The following is a 14849-nucleotide window of genomic DNA, read 5'->3' as shown; positions in this document are numbered from 1 at the left end:
TTATCTGACATTTACTCCTACCCTCACTTCTTCATACATCCATACCTCGATGGACAACGAAGCTAACAGGAGATAACCAGACGCAATGACTTCAATTCAGAGTCTACGGCTTTTGCGGCCGTTGGTACGCGCACCGCGGGTCGCCAGGCTCGCGCAGTCTTTTCATGTCGGGCAGCCAAGTGGCACAAGCAGACTTCAGCAAGATGGGGCCAGGAGGAAGAAGGATAGGATAGCAACTCAGACAGAAGAGCAGGACACAGCGGTACAGGGTGAAGAGGAGGCTAGGGTATCAGAGTTCAAAAAGACGCGTGCCAAGGCGCTGGAAGAGGCCGGCGAGAAGGGTTTGTACAAGGAGACGCACCCGCGGCTGGTCCATCGCAAGAAGCCCATGTCGGTCCCGGCATTTAGGAAGATCTGGAAGGATGCCAAGCTGGACGACCCGGGTAACGCTGAGGTCGTCACCCTGTATGGTACGCAGAATGAATACAAGTCGTCCCGCACGGGGCGGCCATCGTCCCTAACCATCGGCGCCTCGCTGACAGGGCCACAGGCCGCGTCCAATCCATCCGTTTGCACGGGAACAAGCTTGTCTTCGTCACCATTGTCAATGAGTTCGAGAAGATCCAGGGCATGATCAACTACCGCAACCTCGGCAACGTCCCTGACATGAACATTGACACCTTTAAGCTCTTTGCCCGGCTGATCGAGAAGGGTGACCACATCTGTAAGCTGACAAGGTGCTTCTTCATTATGGTGACCAGACACTAAACGAACCCGCAGCCATCACTGGCAAGCCCACCCGCACGAGTACCGGCGAGCTCACCGTCCAGGCCGTGGTCCTCCCGGAGCTGCTCTCTCCGACCATGGAGCAGATCCCGCAGACCCTGACGGACCCAGAGACCAAGTCGCGCAAGCGGCACGTCGACATGATTGTGAACCCCGAGGTCACCGACATCCTGCGGCTGCGCTCCCACATCACAAAGTACATGCGCGACTACTTCCACGAGAAGTCTTTTCTCGAGTTCCAAACGCCCATTCTCGCCGAAAACGCCGGCGGCGCCGTCGCGCGCTCCTTCACCACTCAGGCCACCGAGTTCCCCTCCAAGGAGCTCTCCCTCCGCATCGCGCCCGAGCTCTGGCTCAAGCGCCTCGTCGTCGGCGGTGTCCACAAGGTTTTCGAGATCGGCCCGGCCTTCCGCAACGAGGGCATCGACGGCACCCACAACCCCGAGTTCACAATGTGCGAGTTCTACAGCGCCTACACCAACCTCCCCGAGCTCATCGCCCGCACCGAGGAGCTCCTCGCCGGCCTCGCGGCCCACTGCCAGCACCTCATCGAGACCCAGCTCACCTCCCTCGAGCCCATTGACGTCTCCAAGTTCACCCGCCCCTTCCGCCAGCTCGAGTTCATCCCGGCCCTCGAAGATGCCCTCGGCTTCCGCCTGCCCAAGCTCACCGGCAAGGACGCCTACTCGGAGCTCATCGCCGTGCTGGCCCTCAGCAAGGTCGAGGTCCCTGGCGGCATCCCGCCGACGATGCCCAAGCTCCTCGACCGCCTGGCTGCCGTCTACCTCGAGCCCAAGTCCTTTGACAGCCCGCTCTTCATCACGCACCACCCGACGTGCATGTCGCCGCTCGCCAAGAGCTTCGTCTGCCCCAAGACGCTGCAGCTCGTGTCGGCGCGCACGGAGCTCTTCGTCAACGGTCGCGAGCTGGCCAACATGTACGAAGAGGAGAACGACCCTTCGGCGCAGGCGCGCAAGCTCGCGGAGCACCGCTTCCTCGGCACCGGCAAGGACCCGGCGCCCCTGGAGGACAAGGACGAGCCGGACCCGCGGAGGGACGCGCCGCTCGACAAGAGCTACATCCGGGCGCTCGAGGCGGGGTTGCCGCCGACGGGCGGCTGGGGCTGCGGTGTCGAGAGGCTGGTGATGCTGTTCTCCGGCGCCAACCGGATCAGCGATTGCCTGAGCTTCGGGACGTTGAAGAACGTGGTCGGGTTGACGTCGGAGGCGCAGAACCGCTCCGAATCCTCGTGACGGAGCTGCTGATTTCCACTGTTTTGTTTTTTTCGTTGTTTTGCATGAGCCATACAGCACTGGGATTGTCTAGCTTGGGAGAAGCCGTCTGGGGATGAGCAAGGCGAAAAACCGCAGAGAGACGCCAAGAAGCGTGTAATAACCTGTACAACATCAGACCATCATAGATGTATCACATTGTAGAATACCCGAGCTCAAGAGCTTGAGGATACCAAGACCACTTTTTTGCAACCGCTTCATCGAAGGCCAAGGGCCGGGGTTGTTTTTTTTAAAATCAGACCACTTTGGCTCGTGAACTGCCAGAACTATGCCAACCTGCAACTAAAGCAAGGGAAGTTGGGCAGGTGATCCTCATGATAAAATGCAACGTACCAACTCGCGATAATAGAAAGCCAAACGAGCCAAGAAAGAGACCAAATCAACCAAACCAACCTACTACCCTCCCTCCGGAAATCTCCTTCGTTGGAGAGCACCCGTGCTTGTATGCCAACCTCGGGGGTTCATTGCACGGCAAAGCTGCACCGTGCCTCATGCTGCTTTCCAAATCGCCATGGGCCCCTTCGTTTCCTTCCAGTTGTTGCATCGATAGTCCATAAGTTCTTCCAGGCCCAAAATAGTGTTCATTTCATCATCATCATACGGATACGAGAGTTATGGAGGTGGTCGGAGGTTAGGATATGCAAATGATGAATACTGTTCGTCGTCCGTTTTTCGTTGCGGGTAGATGGATTGCTGTCAATCTATAATTGGGCACTCGACGAGAAGCAGTTCTGCCAGAGGTTATCTTGCCAAAACCCTCTTATTGAGCTTCCTCGTGTTTTTACCAGAACCGACTCGTCTGGTGCTCCTTGGTGTCCTTGACTGCGTTCTTCCAGAGGACGTACTCCCAAGCCTGGTTACGGGCCCTTTTACCGTTCAGGCGAGCCCAGGTGGGGGTGGTTTGCTTCGTCAGCGTTGGATGATCCATATAGATGCCCTCCAGTTCCTGAAGCAGGTCGTCCACGTCAAGCAGTGCTGCCTCTCCGGATGCTCCGAGGATGACGAAATCCCTCTCAGGCGCAATAAGATCCTGCACTTTGGGTAAGTTTAGGTGGTTCCGAACCGCCTGGATGCGAGCTACGCTGTTGAGTGCCGGAGAACGGGCGAAGGGGTTTACAAGCAGCGGTGCTACGACCTCTTGGAGTTCCTTATGTGTGATCTGACTTGTGCGTTTCAAGGCGTTATCTGGCAAGGAAAGGACCATGTCGAGCAGATTCCTCTTCTCAATCAATCGATGGTGAACCTCCCCATCTAGGGCATAATTCAAGTCGCATATGCGACAAACCCAATGCGCCAGCCGGCGGGTGTCCATCTCCGGGCGGAAGAAAGCCCGGATCAAGGTGTTGCTGCATCGGCTGCAAGTGTTTTGTTTAAATTGATCGTTGCGTTGACGGCGCTTCATTTTTTGGTCACAGCCCTGAAGCAGGCTCATTACTACCTGGTCTTCAAGGTCTTCCTTGGTTTGCTTGGGGAGAAGGGCGTAAGAAGGGGGACTCTTGGCCGCGTCAACCCATGTGAAGACATGGTGAAGAAAGATTGCTCCCTGGCCAGGCCTCATTGGTATGAGATCGAAGAACTTACGGAAGTCCTGACCTTTGGAGAGAAGGTCGATGCCCATTGGCAGAGCTTTGATGGCAGCTAGGAAGACCAAAGCGAGAGTTGCGGTCAGAACATTGACATTTATCGGGTCCCACGAGACGATATGAGTACCAAGGCGGTTTTCCAGCGGGCCAAGGTAGGTTCGTGGATGAAACTGGAGGCTCACTGGTTTTTTTGCCATTTTCTTGGAGTTCCAGTAGATCAGGTCTAGCAGGAAGATTAGGTTGCCGACGTGAATGAGCTCACAATTTATGACCCCCAGAATCTCGAGTTTGGGGCATGTCATGAGAATCATCTCGACGATCCGTACGTCCATCATGGGAACTTCGTGCAAACGCAGGGCCTTCAGAGCACCACCGTATTGGTAAAGTGACCGCACTGGCATTGCATTAGCTCGATCCGAGTTCAAACAGCATGTTGGGCAGTTGACGTACATATGGGGATGTTGTATGATATCTCCCGCAGATGGTGGTTGGTTGCCTTCGCGGGAGATAGGCCCTGCTCGTGGTATTTAGCACCTAACTTGGCTTCAGCATTGAGAAGTCTCTGGTCGTTAACCAGGAATAGGAAGAACTTCTCGTAGGTGTCTGCATCCGCCTTGTTATCCTGCGCAACATTCCATAGAGTATTGCGGGTTTCGTAACTCAACCACGCCTTTGGAATACCCTTGATGCCACTAGGAATGACGTTGGTATCTCTTCCCCGAATAAAGAGGTTGCGACCAATCCCAATCGTCGAACGGCGTGCGTCATCGATGTCGACAAGCGCAGAGGGATGCCAGTCACAGTCTTGATAGTCGCCAAGTGGAAGGTGAAAGCGAGACTGCGGCAAGTCAGCAGGATGAAAGAGGGCCGAGTCGGTACTGAGTCGTAACCTACCACAAAGATGGCTACGGCATCTGAACAAGCCTTAGAAGCAGAGGCAAGTCTGCCAACGGCGGGGGTGTCGACAGACCAGAGGTATGCGATCACCTCGCGACCCACCGGCACGACAGCGAGGGTTTTCTCGAAGAGTGTTGGTGAATTGGAGAGTACTGCCTCATTATTATTTCTCTCATCTTGCTGGGTCTCAACAGTCAACTCTTTGACTTCATCTTCAGAAATAGAGGGGCTTGTTTTCGTTTCGCTGTCTTGAGCCTGCCGCAATTTGTTCCAGAACACTGGTCCTGGAAACGCATGACAGGGCAGCTCCGGCAAAGAGTCCTTGCCACCGGTCATCATTCCAATAACGGTGCTGAGCTGATATTGACACTGCTCCTTATAGGTGCGGCCGACCACCGGGTGACACTTGTCATTTTGAGGGACCGCAAGATGCATTTCGCCATATCGCGCATGTTTCTTGCCGTAGGCCATCCTAGATAATTGTCTCTTCGTCTTCGACTGGCGGTTGAATGTGAGCCGAGAGAAAAGAATCATCAGCTTCGAACAACGAACCAAACCCGGGATATGCAAGAATTGTAAAGATGACTGAAGGAAAGCAGAAGTGAAAAGAGAGCTGCAAGCTAGATGGTATAAGCTGCTTAGAAGAAGCGTAGGAAAGTGAGATTAAGAGATAACTTCAGATGCTGGTTACTGATAGATGGGCCGTCCACTTGGGCTTGGCTGTTCAGAAGATAAAGATGTATGAAATAGAAGCAGCTCAGGCTTGGAGCAGTATGGTGTTGAGAGAAGAAAGTCTGCCAAAGCCAAAGGTGATTTAGAGAGCTGGGTTATATAGCTGATCCAGCCGAAAGTAAAGTTATGACAACTAAGCAAGCCCGAGAGCCTAAAAGGCAAAGACCTGGCAACTCGGACGTTCTTTCCTTTGAAAGCCGGGTCTGTTAACGGTGAAGTCGAGGAAAGTTGATGGGTACTGATGTAGAAAAACCGAATCAAGATGAACACCTCACGTGGTGGGCAGGAGTGGACTGCATGAAGCAGACAGAGGAAAGCCAGCGGAACCAAGATGAGGGTTGAATGAGTCAATTGGATGTCCAAGTCGTTTAGCGTGAGAGTCAAGCTGTATTTTGAGTTGAGAAAGAAGGTTGAAGTTAAGGGGCGAAGTCATGAGTTTTATAGCTACTTCAACGGGCAGAGCTAGATTCAGTGGTTGGAAGGAAGGAAGGGTCTGTCAATTGCCACTGGTACTGAGTTCTGGGAACTGAAATGGGATTTGTGGAATAGTAGGGTTATGATGTTGGTGATGTGTAGACCATGTCACCTGGAAGAACCAGTATTTGGGGTCGAGATAAGTGTTAAGATTCGCAAACTGTCAATCGAGCTCTAGGAAGGACCAGACCACTCTCTCAAAGGTCAACTTCCTCACACAGGCAGTGGGCTTGGGTGAACTCTCGCCCAAACGGGTGTCAAGAGAAGCCATCAACTAATGAACAAGAGGCTGTTTGAAAGAGCTCTCGCCAGGAGCTGAGATCACTATTGCATAGACTGTAAGCAAATCCATTGAACTCTGACAAACAGAAGGTTCAGGCTGTTCACAACTTTCTGCGTTCATAGCTCTTCTGCGTCTTTGACAGAGAAGCCCTGGCTTCATGAGTTTCTGCCGTGAACAATATTGATTTCCGCAAGCATTGGTTCGGGGAGGAAGCCCTCTCAAGCCCATGCCTCCTTCGCTCATGTGCAACCTCATGCCAGATTGGCCATAGACAAATGTAGTAATTGTCGTTCAGATTTTATTCATAGAAACGCCAATGTTTTTTTTCCTACACTACGAAGACGGGATAGATCTCTTTGGTCAACTTGGTAGGTGTCTTGTCTTTTGTGTTTGAGAAGTAATGATGTAAAAGATAGTGAGCGGCACATTACTCGGTTTATTGAACACCAGCTTGAATACGAGATCAACCCAAAGTCCATGCCGAAAGCATCAAGACGACACAGCTGATACTCATTCACTATTGTAATGTGTCTTTTGTCTTTGGGAGGGAGGTGAACATTGGCCAAAAAACACTTTCAACCTGGTGGATGAGAGAAGGTAAAATGAATCACGGGTAGGTTCTTCGGAAGTAGATCGCTATTAGATTAGGGTGGCTGTGAGATTGCCTTCACTTGGAGAAAGCGAAGGTTTCGATCTGCATCATGACTGTCGACGGGCACAGCTTGTCAGAACGTGCCGACTAAAGGCAAGAAGCCAGCAAACGTGCGTGCAAGAAACTGTTTCGTGATATTCCCAAGCAATCACGGGCAGTCCAAACATTGGGCGCGCTGGAGGAGGGGGGGCTGCGTATGGGTTCGAACTTCATCGAATGACCCCGAGACATCAGTTTTCTCACTAGTCAGAACTATGCAAAAAAGAAATGGTGTTGTGGGATATCGACTTCAGGTGTAGAGTTGAGGAAATGAATTTACACCCATTTCCAAACAGAACCAGAGTTGAAGGTCACCACTGGCGAGATCCGAGCGTACCTGCGCAGGAGGGTTGCAAGCAACTTCGGAGCGATTGCGTTGAAGTCAACTTTGGCCAAAGTTAAGCCTGACCAAGCGACTCAGACCTCCTAGAACGAGGGGTCACGGGAGTCACGAAGCGTATTGTAAAACCCGTCTCGAAGTGTCTAGATTCCTTCTCCTGTGGTGTGATAAGAGCTGCATCCCCTATTGGAAGTACCGCATGAACCACCAACCAGTGAACCTCACTGATGACGCCCAATATGGTCGCCGCTAAGCCGGATGGTACGGTTGGATGAGTCTGGGGATTTCGCGGCACTGGCGGCGAGGACGGCAAGAGGTTCGAAATGTGGCACGACTGACGTCGAGAGTCGGCCAATGCGACCTACCCCTAGACAAGAAGACTCATGCGGCCCACCTGTTGCTCGACAGTGAGCACTTGACTCGTCGTGGTGCGATAGGTACAAGCACCGGTACGCGGGGATTTAGAACGTGATGAGGGGAAGAGGCCGAGAGGTAGGGCGCATCATGTGCATGCTAACGGCGGGGCTTGCATGAACGTTTTTGATGTGTGTCGGGCTTTGCCAGCGCGCTTGCTTGCGAGGACGTCGAGGGTCAATACCTGGATAACGATGGTCTCGAACCCCGGGCGGACCAAGGTCCGTCTCCGTCACCGCCACCGTCACCGCAGCTTCATGTAGACGAGGACATCGGTTTCGCAAACACCAGGCCGGCAGAAGGACGCGGCGAGGATGGTCGGTCAACAGAAACAAACTCCACAGGTGGAAAGTTACGCCTTGACACCGGTCGGTGCCCGCAGCCACTGCCTCGTCTATCGTTGACGATGAGGCGATTTTTCGGTGCCCGCAAACCAGGGTAGGTCGGTCAGATTAACAACCCTTTAGGCTAAGAGACATCGGATTATTACTCTGTGCTCGATATTGCTCTCCAGTTGCGTCAATAGCCCTGGTCAGCGGCACCCGATTCCTGGTTTGGGAAAACAAATATTATAGGTTCGGGCACAGGCATTTATATTGACTTGGATCACCTTGTCACCAAGGGCAAAGGGACTCGTATGTATTTACTGCGTTCCTTGGCTGATCACGGCGACCTCGCCGTCTCTGCTACGGAATGCCCGCCTTCCTTCGCGCTGTCTCAATGAGGCCCCCCACTTGCATCAAGCGAAAGACGGGTTTGTTTCAGTTGCGGCATCTTGGACAACCAACAAGCACCAGTCGAACTGGTTACGGGCGTCTTGTGATGCACCTGGTTGGCAATGCTCACTAAGACCATCTTTCACCAGGACTATCAGTGTCGACTTTTTAAACAAGCTCCGACGAAATGCGCAATCGTGGCGAGATAATGCGTAACGAGGGGAAGACTCTGGAGGTTTTCTGGACGGTCCTGCTGGCAACACCCGTAGCGCCGTCGTGGACAGCGGCGCTGTCAAGGACGAGGAAATCCTCAACCTGATCCCCAAGTAGTTAATGTCCCATGCCTGAAACCGCAGATATATGCAAGCAGATATTGAGCTTCCTTGGACCAAAGTGGAAAGTGGCTTGACCGTACGAAACCCAGAACTCGGCTTCAAGCAAGCCGGCGGATCCGACGGAGAACATCCAGAACGTCGACACCTTCTGCCACTTGGCAGTGTCCGTCTTTGAGTTGCTGCCGTGAGCTTCTCCGTACGCAAACGAAAAGGCAAGCAAGGTAAGCCTCGGGTGCCGTGGGAGCCTAGAACCGTGGTGGCGGTTGCAATGTGCCGTGCTAGGTATATCAATGTTTCACGCCGCAAAGCCGTCGCGAGCTACCCAAAGACAGTATGTCTCAGATTTTGGCCGACGGCATGCACATCCAACCAGGCCGGCAGGAGAAGTTTATCCAGAGGCAGAACAACGAGTATTTCTCACATGTAGGCGGCCGATATTTAATGGTTATGCTAGAGCAAATTAGCGAGTTTGCAGCAATGATAACGATGACCTCGATGAATCTCTTTGACTAACAACTGCTGGTCTCGAAGATGACAGTGTGCAAGTCGGCATAAGGCCATGGCAGATCGACGATGGTGTAAAACGGCCGGACCGGGGGCGGCATTTCAAACGGTAATATCCACTGCCGGAGAAGATAACAAGAGTGTGATCATGCGCATACGCAGGAAAAACAAGGAGGAGGGGTGATGTGCTGCGAGGTCTGCCAGCCATCGTTAACACGGTCCCTAATGCAGAAGGAACCGGGGGTGGAGGGTGGCCATCAACGCAGATCCATCAAGGTTCGTCGTTGCCTTCAACGCGGGACAAAAAGGGTGGCCAAACAGTCGACGAGAATAGAAATCGTTCAACACCAAGTGACCAGCAAACACTGACTAAAAAAGTGTGTGGACATAGGAAAAACCGGCTTGGATGGCATCAGGAACTTGGATGGCAATATGTACGTACATGTACATGCCTTGGCCTTAGGCAACTGAATGCTTGATTGCTGGTGACTAGCAGGAAGGAATGAGGGTGGAATACTGCGCCTGCTTCCTTGAGAGGTTCTTTCCACGACTTTCCATTCCTACTTCCTAGGTAGTTACTTGCAGGCGGCGACGATCAATTGCACTCCAGAGATACCACCACAACGCATTATTTACCTTACGTAAGTCTGCCTTTTTCCTAGGCCCGATGTGCATCACGATTTTGACGAAACAAATGGGCCACATGCAAGATCATGAGAGTGACCATTCACAAGGCCCCAACCCGCTATCTCAAGTCCTTGACCTACACAGTACATGACACACAGCCCAATGAGACTCGTTTGGACGACTCCCACCCTCGACACGCCGCAAAAGCGCTGCCACGCAGCAGCACCACCTTGGTCCTGTCATGTCACGCCAGGCAATCGGATACGATGCCATCCTTCATCGACGCCATTCCCAGCCAGGCCGTTCACACCTTCCAACTTCCGCGACTCGTCGGTCATGTGTATCTGAGACTGCAACCACGGCTCCAGTTTTAACTAGGGCGGCCGGCTGTGCGATGCTGCAGTTCGTCAACACAGATCAGGCAGATGGCGAGATGCCTTGCACCAAGATCAAGGGGATGACGATGTCGCCATCCAGCCAAGCAGGGCTGTACGTGGTCTGGTGAACAGTTCCTTGCCGTCCGCCGAAGATCCCATCACCCAACTCTATCCTTTTCTGTCCAAATACCGACCACCGATGGCGACCGGCGACGCTGTCGCCCTGTTCTGGGGTTCCGCGGGAACCTAGAAGTACACACGGCCGGCTGGCCTGAAAACCCACTTGGGCGGCAACAAACCGACACCATCAAGACCTTCAGTTCGAGAGGCAAGTCATGCCCGGATCCGAGCCTTGTCCCGCTGCGATGAGCTGTTCTCCGGCCGCCGGGCCTCTCCCTGAAGCCAGCGCCAGCGTGACTGGTCACGACGTGGGGCCAGATGAAAATCTGCTGCAAATGTAACTTTTCAACCCGGGAAGCAAAATCAAAGGAGACACAGGACAGGGATCAGCTGACAGGGTTGCTGTGGACAGTCCTGAAGGAGGTACGCGCAACCAGCACATGGCAGGGCTTGGTGGTGGCATTTGACGGCATAAGTAAACATTGAGTCGGCTCACAGCCATGGGCATCCTGGAAGGTGAATCGCATTCCAATGAGTGGCTCCCTCATCCCAAGCCAACACCACCCCAAAAGCTTTTCAGTGTGGGCTGTTGGACGGCCTCCAACGGATCAAATGACGGACAACAGCCTTGAGCTCAGGTTTCGGTTGATTTTCCTGCTGTCATCCCAACCTGCCCGGGCGGACTGGCTAACAACCAGGCTATGCTTCGCGACGTTCAGGGGCGAGGTATACATCGTAACAAGTAACCGAGCATGACTCCCGGAACTCTCGCTTTTCAGACTTTTGGTCAGGCAAATCAATCTGCTGTCGCCCGCCAGCCCCCTTGGAACAATGCTGTCCGTATCTGACGTTCAGCAGGGTACGGATGCTGAGCCGTGACCATCCATCAATCACTCAAGCCTGCAGATTAGGTACGCTTCAGGCGAGAATGGCCAGGTGGTCTAATGGTATCGCGATGGTAGCGCCGCGCTGGAACCCCTCGAAGCCAATAGTCGCCGACTCGGACGGCCCAAGGCTCTTTGTTGAAATGAACGCGGTGCCCATCAGCAATTTTTAGCTCGGCAGTGGCCGTAATTTGCCGTCCCTGCGCATCTGCATCACAGCCCCGTTATGGATGGTCACCCAAGCAGCAAGCAATGTCCAAGTGATGGCGGGTACGAGCTTCGGTCCGTTAGGGATATGTTGTGCTTGGGGGCGTGGTCTGGGAAGTTGGCGGGCTGGAATCAGCCTCAGGCCTCTTGGCAGGTCTGGACTGATTGATGTGCGCTCAAACAGAGCCTTCCCTCAAGTGTCGTTGGGAATCTGCTCTCTTGATTGATCGGTTGTCAAGTCGCCAGCGCGTGTGCTTATTTCCAGACCAACTCTCAGGCCCGGGCGGTGGAGGAGATTTAATGTATCCAGTTGTTATGTCGTGGTCCTGAGAATCTCGAGAGGAAAGAAAACAAAACCCCCCTATGTGCCCCTTGACCATGAGATACAGGGGAATAGCCCCTTACATCCCCGTCAGTCCCTGTCTGTTGCCCAAGAAGGTCCAAGACTAGGCCCGGCGGCAGCTAGGATTATTTGGATCCAATATGCGGAATGGGTCCAAAGGTCAAGGGCTTGTGGATCTACGATTGATTGGTTAAGTGTTGGGGACGGCTTTTGTTTCTGCTTGTCATTAGAAAAATGGTCTCCTCCGTCGTCGTCTGGTTGTACCATAGTAGTGGATCCATCGTGCCGGCCTCAGACGAGTCTTCTTTGAACGACTTCTCCTTTTTCTGATCCGCAGCCACTGGGACGATATGGAATGTCAGCGCCTTAGATACTCCCCCAAGGGGACTTCCTGCACTGACATGGCATATACCTACAAAGTGCATTATACATTATACACAAATGGGTGAAATACAGATGCGACACGCGCAATCGATGAATAACACTAAGACTAGGCTACGGGAGACTGTTGGCGAAATACCTAAATACCTAGATACCTGCCCTACTGCCGCATCTAGATGCTGTTGCATGCATCACGAGAAGTAACGGATCATGGGTTTAGAGATAGGGAGATGGAGCCCGTCTGTGCAGCATCCATACTCTGAGGTTACACCAACCCGAAGAGGGCCAATGTACATGGACTACGGTGACTGGCAGGAGTCAGGACAGACAGGCTGCTCGAGAGCGTACCTTGGACACATCGAGGCAGGAGGAAAGGGAATGGCGCCTCTGCACACTCTGGCAGGCGCCCTAGGTCAGGTTGACGCATTTCATTGCCTGGCTCAGTTCGCGCGCAAGCGTTGTGGCCAAGGAGAGCGCCATCGGCTTGGTGGTTGACGACACGCACACACGTACACACACACACACAGTGTCGTCAGAGGTCTGACTGACGCCCGTCGGCCAGTCACTTGTTGTGGTGCAGCCAGTCAGTCCAATGAAGCATCGGGATAAGGTGCGCAGGCTGATCGACACTCCCGCGCAAGACGACGACTCTTTGCCCTAGACGGTACTCTGGCCTGAGTCACATGGTTATAAAGAGGATGCAGCTAGCGGACTAGCGGCACATCTCAAGCATAGAGAAACGTCCTGGCCCCCTCCGTTTTCCCCATCGTGGCCCTATGGCGTGGTTGGTTTAATAGGGGACCACTTTGGCTCCTATTTTTTCCCCTTCCTCTCTTGTTGCTCCCCTTGCGCCCTCGTGCACTACACAGTACTACCATCCCGTACGGTGCCCGTGGATTCTGGCCTAAGGTTTGAGGAAGGCCGTGATATTTAGTGGGTGATCTGACAGGACAAAGGCTCGTAGTAGAGAAGCTAGTGGTAGAGCCGTTTCCCACGCACTCCCTTTCTTTTGCTTGGCGGTTAGGCCATCCCTACGATACGCGAACTGTCCATGCCGAGATACTTTCTTAATGACAGCAACGATGGAAGGATTGCTGTTGTTTAGCTGCCAAAGTAGCAGGAAACGGCGCATGCGTAGTTTAGTGAAAACGGTCAGCTTTTAGGGGGGTGTGACGGAATATGTTAACCATTCCGGATGGGTGCCCAGCCATGCCGGCACTTGGCCGCTGGTCACAACGCCCTCTCTCCCATGTGTTTTGTTGTAGGGCAGAGAAAAATCAGGCCAGTCGGGGGCGTTTGCGGCGCACACGACGGAGGAAAATGTGTGCGCAGATGTAGGAGCAGGAGATGATCATTCAGTACCGGTAGGCATTCTCTATGGAGGGGATACACCTGCCCAGTCCAGCCCACTCCATCATCAGTCCAGCACATGAGCCAATCCTTGAGGCCCTCTTTTCGAGCTACTGGTGGTGTTCGTCAGTCTCCCTCACTCTGAGAGATGGTGGGATGCGATGCGCAGCGCTTGCATGGTGGGCACCTATTGTTGAGTGTTGTGTGGTTGTCATGCCACACAAAAAGCTTGCATGCAATGCACGAGAATGGAGCGCATCGACGGCAACCCTTGAGGCGCAGTATGACGTCCCCCCATGGGCTGGCTGCAGGACATCACGCGAGTTCAGGACGGGAGGTTTCGAAGTGGTCCATATTGAGGATAATTTTTCTTGTACGACTATTTTTCCTTTTCTCTCTCCCCTCCTTCATGTGTCTTGTACCCTGTTTTCCGAATCGGAGAATCAGTGAGGATTTGGCTGCAAAGGACATCGTGTCCATTTATTTGTCCAACCAGGGCAGCTTGCATCTGATCCACTCACGATCGCCGCGTTATGGCCATCGAATGTAACGGTATCCGTACCTCTGTAGATGTTCCGTCCAACTTTGGTGTAGAAAACGTTGGGAGAGGCCAGGGCAAGAAGCAAAAGAGCGGTCTCGGGGAGAGGAGCAAGTCTCTGGGCCTTGCTGATTACATTGCGGCCATGAGTCACTTCGCGAAACGCTGCTGGCAATAATGGCTAATTACATCGTCCCGCCGCCGATGGAGAGTTGACCAAGCCAGTAGAGCGAAACGAAGTGACACGATGTAGACGGCCGCTCGCCCCTTTCTATTTCTCCCTCCCTACCTTATCTCAACAAGAACTGGGGACCGTCGAGAGAGGGAGAGAGGGTCGCCCAGGTCAGGGTCAGGGTCCAGCGCGTATCGAAATCACCCAGCCATCTCTTTCCGGTCCACCAGGTTTGGGCTGCAAGATGAAGGGGAACTTGTCCTATCTGTAAAACGACTGGACAAACGAAGCGGCTGAGGGGTTGCTGGGCCGTCGAGGCGCAAAGGGGAGGGGGGGGGGGGAAAGGACGAAAGTGGGAAAATCCTGCCACGAGTTTTTCTCAATAATCCCACGTTCATCCATGGTTCTCTTGCTCTCTTTCTTCTCCCAAGGTACATGCAATCAATAGTCAGGAAGTGCTCACATCGTAGCGTCGTTGCATTGGTGGAGGGACGACCGTTCGACAGAGGGGGGACACCGCCTGGAGAGAGAGAGAGAAAGAGGCTTCAAACAGCAAAGAAACAAAACAAAAAAAGATTACCAAATGAAATAGGACAGCCACTAACGTCTGGGAATGGCGGCCAGGGTGGGCCCCCCATGGCATGTTCCCGACAAAGCAGCAGGGTCCAGGCAGGAAGGAACCCCTGACGCTGGCCAGAGAGTGGAAAGGCTCGTCCTCGACCCTCTCCTTCCCTCCCACCCCCCCTGTCCGTCGTGCATCTTCCTCGTCCGTCTGGCAGTTCTGCCCGTCGGCGGTACGTACC

General features: G+C 53.5%; 3 protein-coding genes across 3 annotated transcripts; 2 read left to right on the top strand and 1 right to left on the bottom strand.

Annotated features, from left to right (window-relative positions):
* Positions 1-85: 85 nt before the first annotated feature.
* ColSpa_03281 (lysine--tRNA ligase, mitochondrial) lies at positions 86-2039 on the top strand (the record flags this gene model as incomplete). Its single annotated transcript, XM_049269493.1, has 3 exons — positions 86-470; positions 551-724; positions 781-2039. 3 exons carry the CDS (start codon positions 86-88, stop codon positions 2037-2039), a joined length of 1818 nt encoding a protein of 605 aa, XP_049125450.1.
* Positions 2040-2859: 820 nt separating this feature from the next.
* Positions 2860-5029, bottom strand: ColSpa_03280 (uncharacterized protein; the record flags this gene model as incomplete). The annotated part of the gene is made up of 3 exons (XM_049269492.1): positions 2860-4055; positions 4112-4499; positions 4556-5029. The coding sequence occupies 3 exons, from the start codon at positions 5027-5029 to the stop codon at positions 2860-2862; spliced, it is 2058 nt and encodes a 685-aa protein (XP_049125449.1).
* Positions 5030-13869: 8840 nt separating this feature from the next.
* On the top strand, positions 13870-14052 carry ColSpa_03279 (uncharacterized protein; the record flags this gene model as incomplete). The annotated part of the gene is made up of 1 exon (XM_049269491.1): positions 13870-14052. One exon carries the CDS (start codon positions 13870-13872, stop codon positions 14050-14052), a length of 183 nt encoding a protein of 60 aa, XP_049125448.1.
* Positions 14053-14849: the final 797 nt, after the last annotated feature.

This window comes from Colletotrichum spaethianum (assembly GCF_022836535.1).
Source record: "Colletotrichum spaethianum MAFF 239500 DNA, contig06, whole genome shotgun sequence".
Lineage (NCBI taxonomy): Eukaryota > Fungi > Ascomycota > Sordariomycetes > Glomerellales > Glomerellaceae > Colletotrichum > Colletotrichum spaethianum.
This window is presented reverse-complemented; position numbering and strand designations above follow the sequence as displayed.